The 22,095-nt window shown below is 42.3% G+C and overlaps 1 protein-coding gene across 1 annotated transcript in view; it reads right to left on the reverse strand.

Annotated features, from left to right (window-relative positions):
- chd6 (chromodomain helicase DNA binding protein 6) overlaps positions 1-22,095 on the reverse strand; it is a 98,834-nt gene that overhangs the window by 52,153 nt on the left and 24,586 nt on the right. The window contains exons 3-4 of the mRNA XM_083971564.1: positions 1,847-2,519; positions 92-212 (exon numbers count right to left, since the gene is read on the reverse strand). Of these exons, the coding sequence (XP_083827690.1) occupies positions 92-212; positions 1,847-2,519 (794 nt within the window). The remainder of the gene's footprint in view (positions 1-91; positions 213-1,846; positions 2,520-22,095) is intronic.

Below are 22,095 nucleotides of genomic sequence, written 5' to 3' on the forward strand. Positions count from 1 at the left end.
CTCTACTTCTTCAGCTCAGACTCCTTCACCTCCCGTCCACTAAATCCTGTCTCTCTCTGTTCGCGGATTCATTTCTTCCTGCGGGTCTTACCTGGGTTTGCGGCCCCTCTGTTTTGGCGCTGAGGGGGCTGGAGTCTTGCTGTTGGACTGGCCGTGGTTCTTGGTCTGGACCTGCCCCTGGACCTTGTGGTGTCCTGGTGCAGGAGGAGGTGCTGCAGAAGGACAGGGAGACGACAGAGGTGACACACTGAACAGAACTTCTCCACATTAATCTGGACTGACAGAAACCACAGACCACCTTTCTGATGGTCCTAAATGTTGAAAGTAGAAGAAGAAGAGTTATTTATATTTGTCCTATAAAAGGACAGTTATGTCATATTGTTGCTGCTGCAGAGAACTGGGCTAAACTGCAAAAAACAACATGCATTATCATATTAGACAAATTAATTCCCATTTGGGGATTTAAGTAATTTGCATCGTAAAATGTGTAGTATTTGTTATATATTCCAGCCATATCAATATTTTTAATGATTATATGCAATCATACCACTGTATCTCAAACAAGGTGGTATCAAAAACCCAAAACCGCAGTGTGTTGGAAACAACGACTTTGTTGGATTTGTGAGATGTCTATTGGCTGACTGGACTTTGTCTCTGCTGTGGTAATAAACCTATGAGGTGTCAGTCAGTCTTCAAACCTCATCTGTTTCCTTTTTGTATTGATGGAAACATCCTCAGACCTTTTCACATTTGTCACCACTTAATTCTAATTTATACATGAATGCACATTATTCATGTATTTTACAAATATATTCTACTGTACATGATTTTTAAGACATTTGGCAGCTTCAGACTTTCATTGATGCAATTTCTGATTCTCGCAAGAAATCTGTTTTCCAGCTCCCAATGAATGCTAATGCACCCACCCACATACACATACACACACACAGCCTTAATTAAAACCAACAATCACATCATAATAAGATTCATTTAGTGACATGTCTGATCATGATTTAAGAATAAAACAGCCATCTTCCAATTAAAAAACACAGAGATGTTCCAGCTGCAGCTTTTGTTGTGAGAACCGTTTGACTCTTCTTCACACAAATGCACAACACACACACACACACACACACACACACACACACACACACACACACACACACACACACACACACACACACACACACACACACACACACACACACACACACACACACACACACACACACACACACACACACACACACACACACACACCTGTTCAACATGGGAACAGATAAAAATAAACACAGCAGGAATTCACAACTTGTGGACATTCAAATAGCACATATTTAATTTAGTATATATAATTAGTTAGTATATAAAAGTAAATATAGTATATATATAAAAGTGTTGTCACCTGATAAAATAAAAGAAACAGTAGGGTAGAAAAAAAAAGTTATAGAAAAATATTTTATTTCACATGGCAGGACACATTGTGATATTTGATATTATTAAATATCAGCTCAAACATAATCTGACTCTATTTTTAGTATAATCTAGTTCCATGTTCATTCCATATATACATAACAAATCAATAACTTCAACAAAGCCTTACTCAATGGAGAAAAGAGAATATCTGTTGGATTGCCTTTGATAGATGGCATAAAGAATAAATCCATTCTGACCATTGTTTGGCAACAAATCAATTGATTGATCTAGGTGGTATTTCAACACAATGTAGAATGGAAGAAGGTTTTATCATGACGTCGTCCCACACAACCACGGTGCACTTTCCACTCAACACACAAACTCTCACATCCACACCAGACCCCCCCCCCACACCCCTCCCCACCCTGCTTACCTTGATTGGTGGGAACAGGAGGTAGGACTTTGATCTTCGGTTTCCTTCCCCTTTTTCCAGGCACCTTGACGGGCACCTGAGCTGGTCCGGGGGCGGCGCCTTTCGTCCTCACCCCTCCCACATTCTTCAGGTCGGCCCCGCCGTCTTTCCTGCTCTCCTTCCCCTTGGTCCTGCGCTCCTTCCGCTCCTTGCCCTCCCGGGGCTCCTTGCCCTCCCGGGGCTCCTTGCTCTTCCTCAGCGTGACTGTCGCCGTCGCCTCCTTCTCATCCTTTCGTTTCTTTGGTTTGCTGCTCTCCCTCTCCTCCCTCTCCTCCCCTCCTCCTTTCTCCCTCTCTCTCTTGTCCTTTTTCTTTCGTTTCTTCTTCACCCGCCCTCCTCCTCCTCCTCCTCCTCCTCCTCCTCCATCGTCCTCCTCGCTCAGGGAGGAGGGGGGTCGCGTGGCTCCTTCGGAGTGCTTGGCGGAGCGGGCCCCGGCGACCGCGCAGTGATTGGACGTCGCCGTGCTGCCCACGGGGGTGAGGAGGCGGAGCTGGTCCTTGGGGCCCACGACCAGGTGACCCCGTGGGATTGTGGGAACTGTGGTTTGTGCGTTGCTGTTTTGGTCCGAGGCGGAGGAGGAGGCTGCTGCAGCGGAGGCCGAAGGAGGCGTGTGCTTCAGGAGGCCAGTGAACATCTGGAAGAGACAAACGACCTTCATCACTCTGATTCATGTCATTGTCTCCACTTCACCTGTTTGACATCTACGGATGAGCAGAGGTGTTTCACTTTTATTGTGAAAGAGAAGAGTGAACAGCATTAATCAACAGATGAAAACAGCTTCTCTGCTAATGAGTGAAATGAGTCGATCACCTGACTGTCAGCATCCTACTGTAACTGGATTAATATTAGACTGTCATTTACTGTGAGTTATTATTGCAGCCGCTCCACCTCCACCCAGCTTCTGTTTTCACATATTGTTTTGTTTATTCAATATCTGCATTTATTCTATTTTATTCATAATTATCAAAAAATAATTATTAAAAAAAAATCCTATTAAAAATAAAACAAAAACCTAACAAAAAACCCTGACAGCTTTCAGCTCGTCCTCTTGTCCCACAGTTTAATTTTCCATCCCATTGTTAAACTTTTTTCGCATTTACACGTCACTCCAGGTCTGGTCATTTTTTCTGTTTCCCTTCGCTCTCCTTGTTTTGAGTCCTCCCGTCCACCATCTTTCACCCAACCGGGTTATTTTAATAAAACTTTGTCGTGTGAGGTAATCATTAAACTCAGTCTGATAACTCAGGCAGTGTGTCACAAAATAAAATGTCAGTGTGAGTAACCAAACAATAGTTCCTTCTGTTACAGTTGTGAGACTAGACTTTACAAGAATTACAGCTCATTTACAAAACGCCTTTCAATGGAAACACCTGCAAATAGGAATAGTACAACATTTTAGAAATACCGCTTTTATTTTGCGAAACCCTGCAATGGAAATGCAGCTACAGTATTGATAGGCTTTGTACACAGGTAACCAATCACACAACTAGTCATGTGATAGGTTCAACTAAACCTATATGAATAGAAAAGATGGTGTTGATGCACCAGAAGGTACAAAAGCCTGTTTGATACAGCAGCACCAGAACCAGTGTCAACACTGTTAATTCATCTGCTGAGCTTCACCTGAGGAAACACAGAGTGAAAGTAAAGGTTGGATAAATGAACGTCGTGCAACATCTGTGAGTCCAGTGAAGAAGACAACTCACCTCCCCTGTGCAGAGTCAATAAAAAAATAATATTATAAAAGTGTAAAAATTGGAAGAAAAAAAACGCAGAACTGAACATGGTGGAGGAGGCAAGTTCAGTCTGAGGCCAGTTCTCAGCAGAATCAATCACAGCACAGTCACGTCGTCTCAAACGACAGCAGAGCATCACTCACTGATTATTAAGTTACAGTGTGTGTGTCATGGTGTGTTCATACTCACACTGGGCAGTTCACACACAATCAAAAAAAACAAAAAGAAAGACAATCACATGAAGGCATCACCAGCCCTGAAGATGTTTATGTTTATATATTTGAGATAACTGATAAATCTACTTTGGATTATCCAGAAATGATAGATGATCAAACTCAGACAATCCAAGCTAACACTGGACATGAGGCAAGACACAGCCTCAACCATACAGTCCAACAGAAGAAAACGCCCCAAAACATAAAAATAATAAAATAGGTTGTACCAATGTGGTACACAAGTTTAATTAATTCAATAATCTATAAAAAAGGATAAATACATAAAAATATGTAAGAGAATGAATTAATAAACCAATGAATCGATAGAAATTTGGGTCATCTTGCCAAAACAGTGGTAAAAGTTCAACTGTTTCAATATGAAGAAATAGGTTGGGATTAGAATCAACAGATCTTTTATCATATGACCCTTCAGAATAAAATGATCATGAAGAAAAAATAAAAACACAAGACTCAAATCACAAGAGGAAACATGTCGCCGTGGTAATTTGACCTCACTGTCTCCTCCTCCACATCCATCTCTGCCTACTGAACCACAGGGTCTGATCTCCACCTCAGAGCTCCAACAGCTTGGCCTGGTGGAGGAGAATATAGACTGCTGCTGCTTCTTTGTTAGATCATCAACGTGAGGAAAGTCCTGCAGCAGCAGCAGCAGCAGCAGTGTGTGATGTTGTGTGAGATGGTGATCTCCACCACAGCAGCAGCACGCCTGAATTCTTATTGTTTCAAAGTTTTAAGACTGTTGCGGTAATGAGAATTTTAAGGACTCATTTCATAAAATATGTTCAAAGAGGTGTTAAATTGTAAATAAATATTTTCAAATTATTACTCCCACATACACCAGACCTGGCTTATTGTGCCTGAAAAGGAAATGTGTTAATGCAAGTGTTTAACTGTTTAAAAAAGTATTGTCTGAAACTCTGAAAATCAAGATTTCATGAGAATCACCGTAGGAGGAAATCTAAGTCTAAAGAAGCTTGCAGCAGGTCGTCAGCTCAGTGACTCCAGGTAGGAAGCAAAGTACAGTGATAATACATCCCTGGTGTCTGTATAAAAACCTGCAAACATAAATATTCATGACTGGTAGGTGGACCTCAAGGTCAGAGATGCATGTGGGCAAAAAGCACTGACCACTGGAATCACAAATAAAGAGATGCTTCAGTCTCACATCAGCTGCGGGTTAAATGCAGCCTGGACCTGAAGCCGGAGGTTCTACATCTCCACGTCCACACAGGAGGATGACAGACATTCAACATGAAGCTGATTCTCATCATCATCACTTCTTCTTCCGTGTTATTTTTCACACAGTCACGAATTCTACAGATCAGACTGAGACCAGACTCACCTCACATCAGTATAAACAAAAGATATAATGGATGCAATTACCGATCACAGGCTCTCACTTGGTTGATAGACAAAATAAAGAGGAACTATGTATTGCCCAAGCCAAACCACCTTCATTATTCATTCATAATTCTTCATTAAAAAATGCCTCGGTTTCCCAGAATGCACCAGGATGATGGACAGTGCTGCTACTGCTGCATAACCACTGTCTAATCATAAACACCCTGAGGCTGCGAGACAAACCTCCTGTGGAGCCTGTGGAGGCCTTCACCTCCACACCTCCAACAGAAAACACCACTTGCATTCAGAGCAGCAGGATGACGTGTAGTCACCATCACACTGGTTCAATGGTTTTCTCTCATTGTGTTTTGGATGATCAGAGAAAATAAACAACAGTTTCTGTCCCTGACAAGTTCAATAGCATCACCTTCATCAATGAACCGGTTTGTGAGGTTTGAAGCCTCAACACAATCAGCAGGGGTAATGTTACACTAAACCAATCACACCACAGTCACATAACTTCAATGCTAACTTCAGCTTGTAGTCTGATTCAGCTACGAGCTGCTCCTCTGATGCAGTTTGTATAAACACAATGAGGCTCTAAGTGGTGAGTAGATTGGATTTTGTGATTTAATGATGAACATGATGTCGTTGTTAGTAACTGAAACTAGACAGAGGTTTTCAATGTGGAATAAAATATGAAAACATCTTGAGCTTGTCAAAGACAATCTTTATACCATCTACACCAAAAACACCGTCAACACACCAGAGACTCAGGATTCTAATGCAATTTGAAGTGAAAAAATAAACCTAAAGATTAGAAACCAAAGCTGCACTAAAAGAAACACAGGAGTGATGATTGATTAACTGTCAGATAATCAGCCAATCTATCAATGTTTTCAACCGATCAACAGTGACTGACAGCTGAGTGTCAGGATGGGCTGAGGGAATGAGCCTTTATCCCCATCTGAAGGTTGTATTGAGGGCAGGGAGTCGATAAGCTGCAGCAGAGAGTGTGTGTGTGTGTGTGTGTGTGTGTGTGTGTGTGTGTGTGTGTGTGTGTGTGTGTGTGTGTGTGTGTGTGTGTGTGTGTGTGTGTGTGTGTGTGTGTGTGAGATATGCATTGACTGAAGCTGTTGATGGACACTGGAGAGGTTCCTCTGGTGCAACACAAAGACCGAGTCCACTTCACACTAATGTTGTGTTACTGTTTGTGTCACTCTTGTTTACTCCAAGTTGTTGGGTAAATGTCCATTCTTTGCAGGAACAAACACAGTATGACAGTTGGCTGCAGACACACAGTTATGCTTTTGCACATGTTGGATACAGAGAGCTTCACACAGGTTTGAATCCCAGCATGTTCAGGATGAAACTCTACGCATGTAAGCATCAGGTTTGTGACAGTAATCAACAACATATGACATATATTACAGTTATTCAACACGTTTCATGATATTTTCACCCTCATTTTATTGCTCATTGTCTCTCATCATGTGGTGAACAAAACTTTGAACTGCTGTTCAGTGAAATATAAACAACATAAACACTTAAAATGTGTTTATCACCCAAGCCAATTCAGCATTTTACTCCACAGTTGTTACCTTTCATTTCCTTGCTGTTTTTACAGGTACGTCATTGCATTATTAGATTTACTAGAGCCGGGTTCCCAATATTTACTAAATTGGGAGCTTTGGTTTAAAGGATTAGAGGATTCGATGTGAAAAGGACTTTCACATCAGTTGTAGTGATGATTTCCATGCAGCTGAATATCATATAAGGTAAACAGGAATAAGACAATACGATCCAGTTTGTCCTGTAAACAAAGGAGCTGCATGATGTTTGTTCAGCTCAAGTTTCTCCTCCAGAAAGAGAATAAGTGTAGTGAAGAGACAGTGTGCTATCTATCTTATCATATGTGGACTGTTAAAGGCTTGTATATTTTTTGTAAGGAATGTTGTGATAGAGACTTGATTCATTATGTTTGTGGAAATTGCGCTTGTTTACAGCAGACGCTAACTCATTTCTTTTTTTTTGATTGATGGGTGGATGGATAATTGAAATATGCTTACAATGCATTTTGCTTGTATTGTTTATCCAATACTGAGCTGTGAGTCTGTCTGTAATAATATTCAGTTTTACGAAAAAGATAAAACAAAACAAATACTTCATTAAAGGACAAGAAAAGACAAGCCTTGTGGTTTATTGGAGGACTTCTAATCGTTAGCTGACTGTCTAGTATACGCACTGCGAGAGCAGCAGCGTACAGATTAACTGTAACTCTGTATGCAAACAGACAACTAATGTAAATGTCATTCAGCATCCTCGGCAACACACACTTTCTCATAAGATACCCTAATTATGATGAATGTTACTCCAGCATACAGTATAATCATTTCTATTGATCTTCTGCAGCAATGCAAAATCTATCCAAAAATATGTTAATGATATAGCTGTGTTATATTCTTCCACAAAACAGGCTGAACATTAATAACCGGAAATGAAACCAGCACCAGAGTGAAGAGGAGAAACCCTGAGATGTTGATGTCCTTCATTTGATACAATTAAATCAAATGTATAGAGGGTAAAAAGTCCATGTGTAATGTGATTCTAGTCTCTATAAAATAAAACTATGAAATATCAAAGTTTCAATCCATGGAAAATTGCATATGGTCTGTATTCAGAAACCAAACCTTAGAACCAGCTGGACTTTTGTGACTTTGTGATGTCACAACAAAGCAGTCACCAAACCCCACCCACCATTTTACCTGAAATCTGCTCCGTTTTTATTGTCTCTCTCAGAAAACAGTCGGTCATTTAGCATGGATGCTAGAGAAGCATCAATTAAATTTTAACCTTTTTACAGAACAATCATGATCCATGGTCTGAATCCTTAAACATCCATATATCCTGAGTTTAGTTGTACTCATGAGCACATTACAAGGCGACCACATGCTGACCTGCTAATTGACAGTTGTTGCCATGAGGCTATACTGAGAAGGTTTAAATTTAAACATGGATTAAATATGACGATTTAAAGACTACCTGAACTGCTGCTGTTTCAATATAAACTTCAAACAGAAAAAAATCTACAGTATATTGCTCCACAATGAGCAGTTTGGCTTCAGAAGCACAAACAGGTAGCGACCAGCAGCTGTCGTACTGTTTTATATACATACAGCTCTGTAACGGGCGGCGTGCCGTCTGCTGCATGCCTCGCTCTGTGAGCTCCGTCCATCTGTACGTAATGTGAGAGACTGTACGTCCGTATGTTTCCGTAGCAATGTCACCGCCACAAACTGTAGCACATTCCCGCTCTTGGCAGAGAAAGTGATTGTGTTCATGAAGAGGAGCCAGCGCCGGCTCATCGCTGTGATTCTGTGGACTTCACAGTCAGAAGGTGGAACTCTGATAGAAACACAGCTTCACACTCATCTGAGGCCTCTACACACGCACACATACACACACACACACACACACACACACTAAAGGGACGTTCACACCAAACGCGATAGACGCAAATTGAGCAGCAACTCTACATTGAAAATCAATGTAAATGGCGCGATCAGGCGGTGGCGGCACGAATGAAGCGTCTGAAGCGACGCGAATAAAGTTGAAAATATCAAACATTTCAGGCGGCATCGCACCACAACATCCAATCAGCGACGAGTTCAAGCTGACGACGTCACTTCCCTCACGCATGGTTGTTTACACTCAGACCAACATGGAGGAGAAGCTAATTGTAGGTGTGTGTGTGTGGGCACCCACGCTCTACAACACCGCTGTCGTCTTCTACAGAGAAAGAACCCAGACACGACGGCGGGTGGTATCCGGCGTTTCTGAGACTTGTACAGCGAGTACAGTGCAGCAACGGTGGTGATATCAGCCGTGATCGATGATTGCATTCGCGTCTGTCGTGTTTGGTGTGAACGCCCCATAAGGGGGAAGGTTTGCATATGGGCAGTGGACATATGTCTCCACCAAAATTTGAGTGAACTCTTCTAAAAATCATTGGATAACTACCCTGAGCCCTCCCGAAGGCAACCAACATACAGTAGACATATTAGCATTTGACTGGCTAAAAATTGCGGAGACTATTGGAAAGCTCATGTTATGTGTAAATATCATACTTCCTGTGTAAGAAATAAATGCTTGTGTAAGTGGACATACGGTCAACCTGTGAGGCTTAAACCTGTTTTTTGAAGTCTTTTGTCCCCTCTGCTATTCGCCTCTTTTCCTCTCATCTTAAATTCTTTGTAATGATTTTATCCTTCTTGCCATGCACATTTTTATTGGTCAAACATGTGCAACTTATGTACTTATTCACTCATTCAACGGATCTTTGACTACACTGTACCCTTGGCATCCTATTCTATCTTTTACCTTATCTGTTATATGTATTTATTGTGTGTACTCGTACTGTGTTTTTTTATGGACTGTGCAAGCTGCTGAAATCAATTGCCCCTGGTGGGATTAATAAAGTTGTTTGAAGTTGAAGTTGAAGTTGAAACTGCAGTTCCTCCACCGACCACTAGAGCGTGTCCCAACAGTGAGTCAGTCCTCAAAGACTCTTATGTTAACACGTCCAACTTTACAGCAGAAACAAACATGTTAACAGCCTGGTGCAGAAACAGTTTTGGTCTCTAGAACTTAGTTCCTCCTTCATGACGACTGTTTATAAAACTCACCTGTTTACTTTATTAACCACTGATGTGGAGGACGGAGGGCGTGGCCTCTTTGAGTGACAGGTAAGTGAGTGTACGTCTGCCACAAAAACATCACCAGTCTTTCATTATTAGACTATTAAAAATACTTTAAAACTGAGAGAAGAGGACACACACATGCACCGAGGAGGATTTCACACACCGCAGGCCAACACGGGCTGGCATGTTTGTGTCTACATGCAAATCCTCATGTGGCAGGTGTATTTTTGTCTGCTGAAAGTGTGTGTGCCTGTGAGTGTGTCAGGGTTGATGTATGGCCAGTGTGTGTGAGATGTGTATTTATGTTGTTTTTATGCAGTAAGAACGAGCTCAACTGTGTCGTGAGGCCAATGCAGAACAGACTCTCACACAGGTATGAGGAATCATCTCAATGAATCACGCACGCACGCACACACACACACATACACACACACACACAGAGCGAGCTCAACGGCAACGGCCTGTTAGTTTGGGAATGGGGGGTTGGGAGGGGGGGGGTGGTATCGGGGCCGTTGCCATGGAAACTGGCTCTCTGTGCCAAAGCTGCGGGGAGCAGGGAGGCGGACGTAAACACATGGTCACCATGGTAACCCTTTCGTTGCCAGTGGCTCCTGATTGTCTGTCTGATGGATGGACTGATTCCAGGTTTGTGTCTGATGTTAACATCTGAAGATTCACCTGCGTCTGTGCGGGCGGCAGTCCACCTGTCTCTCTGTCCACCCGTTTGTCCATCTGTCCATGTCTCACTTGTATGTGTCACAACATTAGTGACGATGATGACGGGATTGTGTTTCGTCCTATAATTGGGTCTGACTGAACAAGTGCTTTTTTTCTGTGCTTTTTGACCAAAACAGTGAGTGAGAGGGAATTTACAATGATCTATATAGTGATGATCTGACCTCAATATAAATATTTATTCATCATTGCTGTGAAGCTCTGGCCTGCAGATCATCATCTGCCTTTTTTCTTTTCTTTTTTTGCATATCGTTCAGCTCAAATAACATCCTTATTTAATGACCTCGGTTCAGAGGTGATCAGGACCGAAAAAACACTTCAAGTTCACACTAAATCAAACTGTTGCAGCTATGATGTCGGATCTCTCAGGTGTCTCAGAAAGAGAGAAATCCAGCATCAACTACTGTAGATTAGCTTTAATCTCAGTGACTCAGTGAGGACACAAAGACATAACACAAATATCTACTACGTCCTCAAATGAGCAAATATTAAAATACAGAGGAGTTCCCTTCTCTACTCTGTAGGTGTGAGAATGGTTCTAAACAAACGGTCAAGAACCAGAGGAACGGGGCGGCGCGTGGCGTAGTGGTTAAAGTGGCCGCCCCATGTACTGTAGAGGCTACAGTCCTCACCGCAGGCGGCCCCGGTTCGAATCCCGCGTCGGGCAGACCTTTCCTGCATGTCATCCCCCCTCTCTCTGCCTCCCCCTTTCCTGTCTATCTCTACTGTGGACTATCGAATAAAGGCAAAAAGCCAAAAAAAAAAAAATGAACCAGAGGAACCAGACCAGAGCTCTGAACAGTGAAGTGTTGAAGGAGGAGATGTGGCATTTTATTTCACCTGCTCTCTACAAATATACTGTAAATCTACACACGTGAAATGACCTGAACGCACCAGGCATTCATATATATCCTGATCCTGAAACTTTTTTGCACAGAGCAGCTTCCATCCATCCATCCTCCTCCGCTTCATCCGGATCCTCACTTAATAAATTGAGGAATAAAAAATAATTTGAAAATTACTGTGACATGATGTTTAACCTGATTTTGGCAAGATGTCAGGTTCCTCTTCCTGTCGTTTCTCCTGCATCTTCTATTTTTATGATAAATATGCCTTAAGAAAGATAGGTGATTTATTGGCGTGAAAACACCATTAACTCTTGCTGCTTCTGCTCCTCCCACATTTACTCTGGTCAAAGTGAGTCAAGGTCAGGGCAGAGACAGAGACAGAGGGCGGCAGGGACTCAGAGTCTTTCTTTAAAAAGTAGTGACTTCCTGTCACAGTCAGTTATTTGGTGAATCACACAATTTACTATTGAACTCATTTAAAAACAGCGGAGAGAAAAACATGTGAAAGTGTTTAACAAACGCAGATAAGCTTTTTGAACAAATTCACAAAGATCCATTTTCATCTGAGGCGTCTTGAAGATTTTGCTGTGAAGAGAACAGATTAAAAAAAAAAAAAAAAAAAAAATCAAATCTCCAACAGAGGATCAGATTAACATCTGAACACTCCTCCTCCCTCATCTGCCTCTGAGAACTCACTTCAAACTGACTTTAATCTGACAGATGGCAGCAAACCGGACTGCTAGACGACCCAACCGCTGCACTGAGCAGTGGACCTACACTTTGTCCACACCTGGTCTCACCTGGTATTAATCTGTGGTCGATCACAATACTGTTTCTGTTCGACCTGATTGAAACAGTGCCTCCAGATCTCACTTCCTGCGTAAATAGAAATAAACAGGTGTGTTTTGGAACCAGGGACCATTCAGTTTAGTTTCAACCAGGCCCAGCTGGGCTTCTTCTTCTGACCTGCTTTCTTTAAAGGTTTCCTCAGGACTAACCAGGAGTTATTGATTATTCATAGCAACATAACTTCATGGAGATGATATTTTTTTTACCATCAGTTGTTTTTCAATCGAAACACAGAAGAAAAAAGGAAGTGAATCCTCCACAGCAGGAGTGATGAAGGACACGGAGTAAACTAGGCCACAGGAACAACACAATCACCGCTCGCCAACTAGGCCACATTAGCATGATCGCAAAAAACTTCACCTGACACAGAAAGGACAAGCAACGTTCTTCAACCTCCGTTAACATCCTATAAACTATTCTAACAGACGAAGCGAGTGAACACCTCGACCTCATTCTCATCAGTGATTCTAACATAATGCCCATGACACAAAGAGAAGGAGTCCATTCATTCAAATATTTAAACATTAAATATGATTCTGTATCCTCATTCTTGCAGATGCAATGACACAAACTCCAACGACAGATTGTTGACATTGATCTTACTATCACAATGTCTCACCCATCCACCCCCATCACCCCCGACCGACTATTCTGTCAAACACATTCATTTTGCTCTGAGAGTGAACACACTATTATGGCGTCTTCATCACATCCGACATCGTTGTGTCTGAATTTGTATTTTCACATTCTGTGTTGTGATGTGTCAGCCTCTGTGATCACTATGATTCACTGAGGTTCACTGCAGGTTCTCACTGTGCTCTTATTGTGGAGGAAAATGATTCTTACCATCATGCGTGCTCTCATGTGACCTCTGTTTCCTTTGTAGGAGAATTTCTTTATCTGCTTATCAGAGTTAGAGCGACCTGACAGTGAAACGTCTGTTTGCTCTAGTAGAGGATGGTGATTTCTACTCATTTCTAACAGATCTCTTAGTGCTGAGCCCATTTTAAATGCTGTATATGAATAAATCCCACAGAGAACAACATACAGAGAAGCAGCAGCAGCAGCAGATGAACTGATTAGATCCTGTCTGTCTGATCAAGCTCTACATCAAAAGAACCACAGAGGTGTCATTGATGAACAGTAGGAACAGGTGTGTGGTCCTGTTACTGTGCAAGGTTCATTCCCGTGCAGTAATAAAAACACTCAATTTAAACATCTGCAATATTTCTCTATAACACTGTGACCATTTTTAAATGTATATTTCACTTATTTGTAGCTTTCTACTGTATAGATGCTGTGATGTAACTTAGCTTTCTGATGCTGTCATTTAGGACAACCTGGAACATGGACTAAAAGAAGGTTTTGTATTACAGTATTTAAACTAAAAGGGACTACAAGGAGTTTTGGAAAGTGAAGTGTTTTCACACTACATTTCCCATGAGCCTCCCCACGCACGGAAAATTCTTGGACCGGCGCAAGACGGTTGAAAGCGAAAACATTTGCCAAGAATGTTTTCATTAATCAAGAATGAAAGTTGGAGGTTCGACGACGATCAGATACCGTCGTAGTTCCGACCATAAACGGCGATTCGGCGGCGTTATTCCCATGACCATGGCAGTAGGAAATGCTGGGCGAGCCGACCACTATAATAATAACAAAATAACTATAAAGACAAAACGATATACGTATTTATCGAAAATGGACCCATTAATAAGTGTGGGTAGATTCATCCACATTAATATGAGACTCTTTTATAACCAAAAGCAAACTCCTGGAGGTCTCTTAAAGAAATCTGTAAAAACGTCTCGCCAAGGAGGGGTGGGAGAGTTATTTTGGTAGGCCACGAAAAAAGTCAACACCAACACTGCATCCTGATCATCTCTGGAACATGGCAGAGAAACATCTGCAGGAACTGATCTGAGGTCACACATCTTGGCTCCACATGTCAAAGACAGACAATGCAGACACAGTGGTGATACGAGATGAGGATAGAACATATCGAACATATATGCAGAACTAAATCAAATCAAACAACTTCTTCTAAAATGAGATGAAAGCATCATGTTCACTTCCCGTCTCCCCCTGGACAGAACACGACTCAGGTAGTAACCTACCAGCTAAAATTAGCCGCTAAGCTAACGCAGGCTCAGTAGCTAATGACCCGAGCTGCTGCTGCCATCCATCTCCACAACAACCCAGCAACTGCAGCCTAACACGCACACATGCACACACAGAGTTTCTCCTTCACTCCCACACTGACACGTCACGGCTCAATGTGCTTACATGTCTGACTACATACACATACATGATTTAAACACACACAAGGACACACACACGTTTCCAAGATTCACGGCTCAATGTGCTTACATGGATGACTACGTGCATGAAAAAAAACACACACACACACACGCACACACACACACACTGAGCCTCCAGTGACGTGCTGCAGTGTAGCAGTCTCTGCCAGCCCAGTAAAGCCGAGTGAGCACAGCTGAGGGAGGCTGCCTGCAATCACACTGCCTATGAATCAATAATACTGCCTCACAAACAAGCAGTGCGCACACACACACACACACACACACACACACACACACACAGTATCTGTGTCTCTGTCACGAATATAGACCACGAGCTCTGCAGTCTCATCAATGCTGCCGTTGCCTCTCACAGATACAACGCCTATAGCAGCCTTACAGAAATGTGGCTAACGCTCATGCTAGGCTAACAGCACCTGTACAACACTGGTACCTGACAAACACACAAACACACTGTGACTCTCTCTCGCTCTTTCTCTGTCTCTGCTCGGCTAGTTGGAAATAGGTTAAATGCATTTACGTTATACAACAACAACAACAGTCCGGTGTGATGTCATCAAACAGCGACACTGAACTACAAATAAACAACATCTTTATCCCTGCTCAGGTTCAGATACATAAACACCATCACGACTCCAGTGCAGCACCCACACACACGAGCACTGTCTAAGACTCACAGGAACATTTTCAATTAAGTTTATTTTTGAAAACATTAACATTTTAACTTCAATCAGCTCTCTGCTACTGATGTGACTCAGTGCTTCACACCAGGGGCATCAGTAATTGTGAGAGTCTGTTTAGCAGAGACATGAACTGAATCCAGATGGAGACACAACAACAACTGTGTGAACACGTCAGACGGACATGGACACACCTTCAGTTATTTAAAGTAACAGTAATCTAAATATCAATCAATTAAACTGACTGGTTGACGTTGTTTCTTTGCCCAAAAACATCCAAAATTCCCGCTCCTGAATCTGTGCAGATGTTTCCAGTTCAAAACTATTCCTGAACCTTTGTTGTTTTTTCTCTTGTTTTTCTCATTTTTCAGCCAGAACAATAACAAAGGACAGTGTTGGATGATGTCATGAAGCAGCATTGCATCATGGGGGTTGGTGTCATTTAGTCAGTATTAGTGTTAAAGGAGGTTTTTACTGGCAGAGACGAGGTGTTGTCCTCTCCATAACCCACAGCCATACACCCTTCATCTGGTTCAAATAGCCTACATTATCTATATGAAAACCAGAAGGTGTACAAAAGTATATCATAAATCATAAAGTGAAGTCTATCAACAACACATGTAACACAAGTTGTTTTCAGACATTTTAAGGTGGAAAAGTTACATATTATGCCTTATATTTCGACACCAATCTGAGGACCAACGTTTAGGCTACATCTCAGTTCTACATAAATTAACCTTTTATTTCTCATCTATATGTGTTTTTTATGTTTCTCTTCTGCTGCTTGAATTTCTAGAAATCTTCTCTGTGGTCTGTTTGTAACATGGCAACTCCTCTGACTCACCTGTGACCTTTTACTGCTCCTTTATTATCTCATAAAGTAAAACGCAGCCCTGTTTGTCAAAGTTACTGGACAGAGGCTCCTGTTCCCTTAGTCTCCATCACACCGATGAATCATGACAGGGACTGTCTCAGGGAGGTGACAGTGGAGCCGAAGAGCTGTTAATATCAAATCTACCTATTTTTTATTGCATCACTTTGTTTTGTTTTTTTAAACAAGCCAAGTCTGATGAAGGCTGAGGGCAATTAAAATGATTAAAATGAGCTAGATGCTTATTTGCTTAAAAAAAAGTCTCGTTTGACATGCACTTATTTCTCAGAAACCAGAAAGTGTGGGCAGGCCTACATGAGTCTGGAAAAGGAAGCATCCTTCAAAAACCTGAGAGAGGGAACTCCTGCTGAGAGGAGAAATACCTTCGTGTTTTTCCTTGTAAAAGAGAGGGGGGGAAAAGATGGAAGCTGCAGTTGGGCGTCTCAGCTGTTTGGTGCGTATGCAGCAATGATCAAAGGGACTGAATCTAAGCCTCAGACGGAAAAGAATTCAGGTTTTTCTCTGCTTCACCTTGAAGTGCAACCCCAGTTTCACTTGGCAGCTGCTGATTCATGGGAGACAAACACCGCTCTGCTCCTCACGTGGTTTCTCAGTGTGTGGATCATTTTGCCTTTATATGCTCCATCACACCTAAAGCTGGAAACGCACAGCATTGACATTAATTGCAACAATGTTGTAGAGGAGATGACATCTGCTCTCATTAAGGACCTGACGTTACCTGTTTGACATCATCTAGTTACTGTGACTGCCCCCTGTGGTGACAGCAGAGTACTGTCCCTGGAAGCTATAGCTTGTAGGTACAATTTCTTGTCCCATGTCAAGCAGCGAGGGTGGACTCCACTCAGCTTCTACTGCTCTGAGATCAGATCTTTCTGCAGTATTGAATGCACATGCAGACGTGCATAGAAACTGAACTTCCAGTCTTTTCCTCCTGAGCGTTCAGAGGCAGCAGCTAAACGAGCTAATTACTCAGATTAATCATCTCAGTGTGAGACCTGCTGTAAGTCTGAACCTTGTTGAGCATTGTTACAGCTGCTCTCAGTTCAGTATGAAGGGTGTGTGTGTGTGTGTGTGTGTGTGTGTGTGTGTGTGTGTGTGTGTGTGTGTGTGTGTGTGTGTGTGTGTGTGTGTGTGTGTGTGTGTGTGTGTGTGTGTGTGTGTGTGTGTGTGTGTGTGTGTGTGTTTGTATGTGTGTGTGGTGACTGCAGCAGAGTTAGCAGTTAGCAGTTCAAAGTGTAGCTGGTAACGTGGCCTAGACATGAGGCAGTAAATGAACGGTAACTCATCATAGTTCCCACATCCCATGGTAAATATATTGTATATTTACGCATTTTGTAACTATTGACAGACATATTTATATTTTGCATATGCTTGGTTTTATTTGTATCTTTCTTTTTATCATATTAGAATATTTTTTATGTGGAGCAATGCCACAAAACAAGTAGGCTATGACCCTGAGATCACTAGAGGAGCGTCAGTTCAGAAGAAAAATCCTAAACCTCCAAAAACTGGGAGGCAGGGAGTTGGAGGTGGAGGTTAGTTGGTGATATGGTTTTGCTGGGATCTGGAAATGTATAGCCTATTTATTATTATTATTACTATTCATTGATATAAATAAGCTACAAAATGTGAGTACATGGTGTCACTTTAGTTTGTTTTATATCATTAAAGCAGAAGTAAGCGGAATGTTTGTGTTAATATAAGTCTTAAATAGTTATATCTTCCGACAGCAATCACTTATATAGAGTGTTTGGTCTGAAACACGGGTCCGTCAGTCACTCTGCTCTGCTGTAAGCCGAGGAGAAAACTTTCCTTGTAGCCTACAACCTTTATCCAATGAGGAGAGAGAATGGCATAAAGGGGCGGTCCTCTCTGTGTGTGCAGCCAAGGGATGTGCGTGAATGTCAGGGTTTCCCGCAGCGCTTTCCTGTTAAGGCGGCCGCCTTAACAACAAAGAGCTGCCGCCTAAACTAACGTCTTAAAAAAATAAAAATGTAGCGATTTTGTTGACTTAAATATTAATAACAGAGAAAATACACAGATGAATCAGTGATAAAAGTAAAAATTAAAAACATATGAACAAAACAGAGGTAATTACAGGCCCCTGAATGAGTCAGACATCAACAACAGTTCACAGAGACTCTTTCCCAAACAAACAGCTCTTCTCCACTATTTTATTTTTGTCCCTGAACAGCCACACGTCTCTGTCCACAAGATCAATCAAAGCCCAAAATATTTCACAAAAAGAAAAAGTAAAACAGACTCATCAAGGGGCCACGGCACGGAGAATGTGTTGTATGTGAGGAAAGCAGTTTCCAGCAGTAACAGTAGCAGGATCTGTCTCCACAGATCACCAGCGCCACATCACCTCACCATCACTGAGACACGTCCCTGCTTTCCCTCCAACCTGACATAGCAGAAGTGCTGTGTTCATGCCAGGGGAGTGTGTTAACAACATCAGTCCTGTTGTTGTTCCTCCAACACTGAGACACAGCACAGTTTTCTCTAAATTATTCCAGACCAGCATCAGCTCCATCGCAACCATCACTGTGACGACGTTATCGCTCTCCTGTTTCACGATGTGGCAAGTTGATAAGCAGAGATAAGAGGCACGCCTCCATGCTTCATCTCATCACCTCTGTAAACCAGCTGACGCAAACTGCCGACCCACACACACACACACACAGTTGCTCCTTTTCTGTTCCTGCTTCATCTCAAACTTTCTCCTCCTGGAATAATAAAACTTGTGTGACAGAGGAAATGATCAATATAACCAGAGAACAAGCCCCTGCAAAATCACTTCACTCAATATGTTATTGATTAAGCTCTTCACCCTTTTCAAGTTTCGAAAATGATTATGCACAACTTAAATAAAACACTCTAATTAAAATGTAGTCGCTAATAACATCACAATGTGACAAAGAGACTGTAGCTCCGCTAACATGCTATGCTAGCAACCAACAAGGTCATACACCAAGACTAGACACTCGCCACCAACTGGACAGGGGTGTTGATCGCAATCTGTCAAAGTGACCAATGGCCTTTTAGATTTTTCTGTTCCCAGTTTAAAAAACCTGTCAATGACGGAGAATATTCAGTGTCACAAAGTGTTAGTATTCTCTGCCCAAATTATTGCGTTGTTTTTTTTTTTAAAGTGTTTCCAGTCAAATAGGCGGTGCAAAGCCAATGGGCTCTTTGCACAGCTCCACTACTTCCAGAACTTAGTGCTGCTCCTTTATTTCCTGTCTTACATAATTGGACAACCTGATTAATCCAGGTGTGTCTGACCATTGTGACTACTCAGACACACCTGGATTAATCAGGTTGCCCAATAATGTAAGACAGGAAATAAAGGAGCAGCATTAAGTTCAGGAAGTAGTGGAGCTGTGCAAAGAGCCCATTGACCCTTTGCGTAAGCCCCGCCCCCTTGGTTACTGTTGCTACGCCGGGCAAGCTTTCACTCCCAGCCATGCTCCTGGCAGTATTTGGTATCGATTTCAAAGGAAATATCAGAACATTTCTGGATAAACTGTTCTGAGATAATAGAGAGAAGAAGTCACAAAGATCATTCATAGTTTTCAGTGATGTGACTCGTGCAGGAGGATAAAACATCTGTTCAACGACACGACTGGACAATGTACAGAGCAGCAGTAAGGGCTGGTCATTTTACCGTCTATCAACCCACGAAGACTTAGGTCATCTCACTGGTCATGAAACGTTGTCAAACTGCAAGTTTTTGGGCGATTGTGAACCACATACAGTTTTCGCTGATGTTTTTTTTCTCCCACCGCTGTATCAGTCAGTGAAAGCAGTCCCTGCCTGGAGGATCCCTCGCCTAAAAGCCCAGGTAAAAGCCGTAAAAGTACAGCTGTCATTTCGGAGGTGAACATATGGTTATCCCCATATTTACACTTGCTCAAGTCGAAAAAAAAGTCAGCTCATATCTGAACATCTCTATATTGCTGCTGCCGCCGCCGTAATAGCAGCGGCAGCAGTAGTAGCAGCAGCAGCAGCAACAACAACATCCTTCTCTACAAACAAATGTTTTTCGTCCTAGTCTCAAAATGCGTCCACAAAAGCAAACGTAATGACTCAACTGCCGAAAGCTTGCCAGGCCTATAGTTATGGTTGCTAACGTAGGATTGGACAATAGCCGTTTGTGGGAGGAGTTGGCGAAGGGTCAATTGTGACTGGAACGCCCACTAATGTGACTGTTTGACTCAACAGGAGAAGAGACTAGACAGGGCCTGAAGGAGGGGCCTGCACACTGATTAGAATATTGGGAGCAGCTGGGGTGGTTGGTTGATTGAGCCTCTGCAGCTGGTCTGGGGCCGTTAACTCGCTGTTTTGGTAGGAAACAGATCCAGGGCGAGAGAGACAGGCCTTTCCGTCAAAATAAAAGCACCGAGCTAATAAAATGCGGTAAAACTCTTTAATTTAAGGAATATAATTTACAAGAAAGTCCCGAGCCATTAAGTTAACATTTTGCTTTTATTGTATTACAAGTTAATGTTTATTTTATAAGTTTTATGTTGGTGAACACTTTTATTTTGGTGAATTTGGTGATTTCGGTTTCCGCTACAGACAGGAACCAGAATGCAGACGAAATTCGAGGTAACGGACACCAGGCTCTTCGCTTGTCTGAAGAGCCTGGTGACGCGAGGCTACTCTGCAGCTAAGGCATCGGTAGAGAAAAGCCCTCTTGGCCGTGTGGGGAGGAAGACAGCCAGTTCTTCCCCTTTAAGTTGTTTTGTGTTATTATTTCAGGTATTTTTCCTCAGTTTGTAGTTTTGCTTTTGACCAGGCCTGGTGACAACTAAAAATCACTTTGTTTGGCACGCCTGCCTCCTGCCTGTTCCTGACATCTTATAGAGATTTTCCTGAATTTCACCTGAGCTACACTCCCACCTGGTAACATTCAGTTAACGCGACCCCTGGGCTGGTAGAAAGTGAGTCCATCAATCCATGTATGTAAATAATATAGTATTTTAGTCTGGACACACAACCACGGCAGTAGCAGTTCACCAACAGAACCAGATCTAGTGTTTGCTGCATGTAGACTTAAAGCCGAGGAGCAGTGAGGATAAACTCTGTTTACAGTAACCGTGGAAAGAGCAAACTAGTTTCTACTCGTTTCAGGATAAAGACACTGCAAACAGCTCTGAGCTGACACAGGCACAGAGCACATTCAATGCAAACACAATCAAGGCAACACACAGCACTAACACACGCAATGATTGGTCTGTTAACATGTTAACTGCAAACAGAATTAATGCTCAACATGCTTAATGCTAAAACACTCACTGGTGAAAGCATGCTTCGAATAACACACTCAAATGGCAACATGCTTAATGCAAACTCACCCAGTGGTAGCACACTAAATGCAAACAGGCTCAATGCAGACACATTCGGTGCTAACACACTCAAGGCTAACACATTCAATGATTGCACACTCAATGCTGACATGATGAGTGCTAAGATGTGAACTCAGTGCTAACAGTGTATTTGCTGCACCTACAGTTTAGGCAGGATGAACTCTTGTTTACGCTGCCCTCGGTGGAAAGAGGTGACATGTTTCTACTTGTTTCATGTTTATCTTCATGTTTCTGTCAGAAAGATCCTGAGGAAATAATAAAAAATACAAATGTGGTTTTCTTGTGAAGCCGGGACAGCTGTCACTGCTGGAGCACATGGACGTTTGGTTTCCTCACACTGTCACTGTGCAGACAAGTGTGGCTGCATTAAATCCTGTTGAAATCTCACTTAAACTGTCTCAAGGGCAAGGTTTATTAAGTCATGCACCAGAACAGTAAATAAATAAAAAATCATGTGCTCCATTTATACACATTTGTCGTTTGTTAGGAGAAGAAGTGCA

Source organism: Trachurus trachurus, assembly GCF_905171665.1.
Source record: "Trachurus trachurus genome assembly, chromosome: 5".
In the NCBI taxonomy this organism is placed as follows: Eukaryota; Metazoa; Chordata; class Actinopteri; order Carangiformes; family Carangidae; genus Trachurus; species Trachurus trachurus.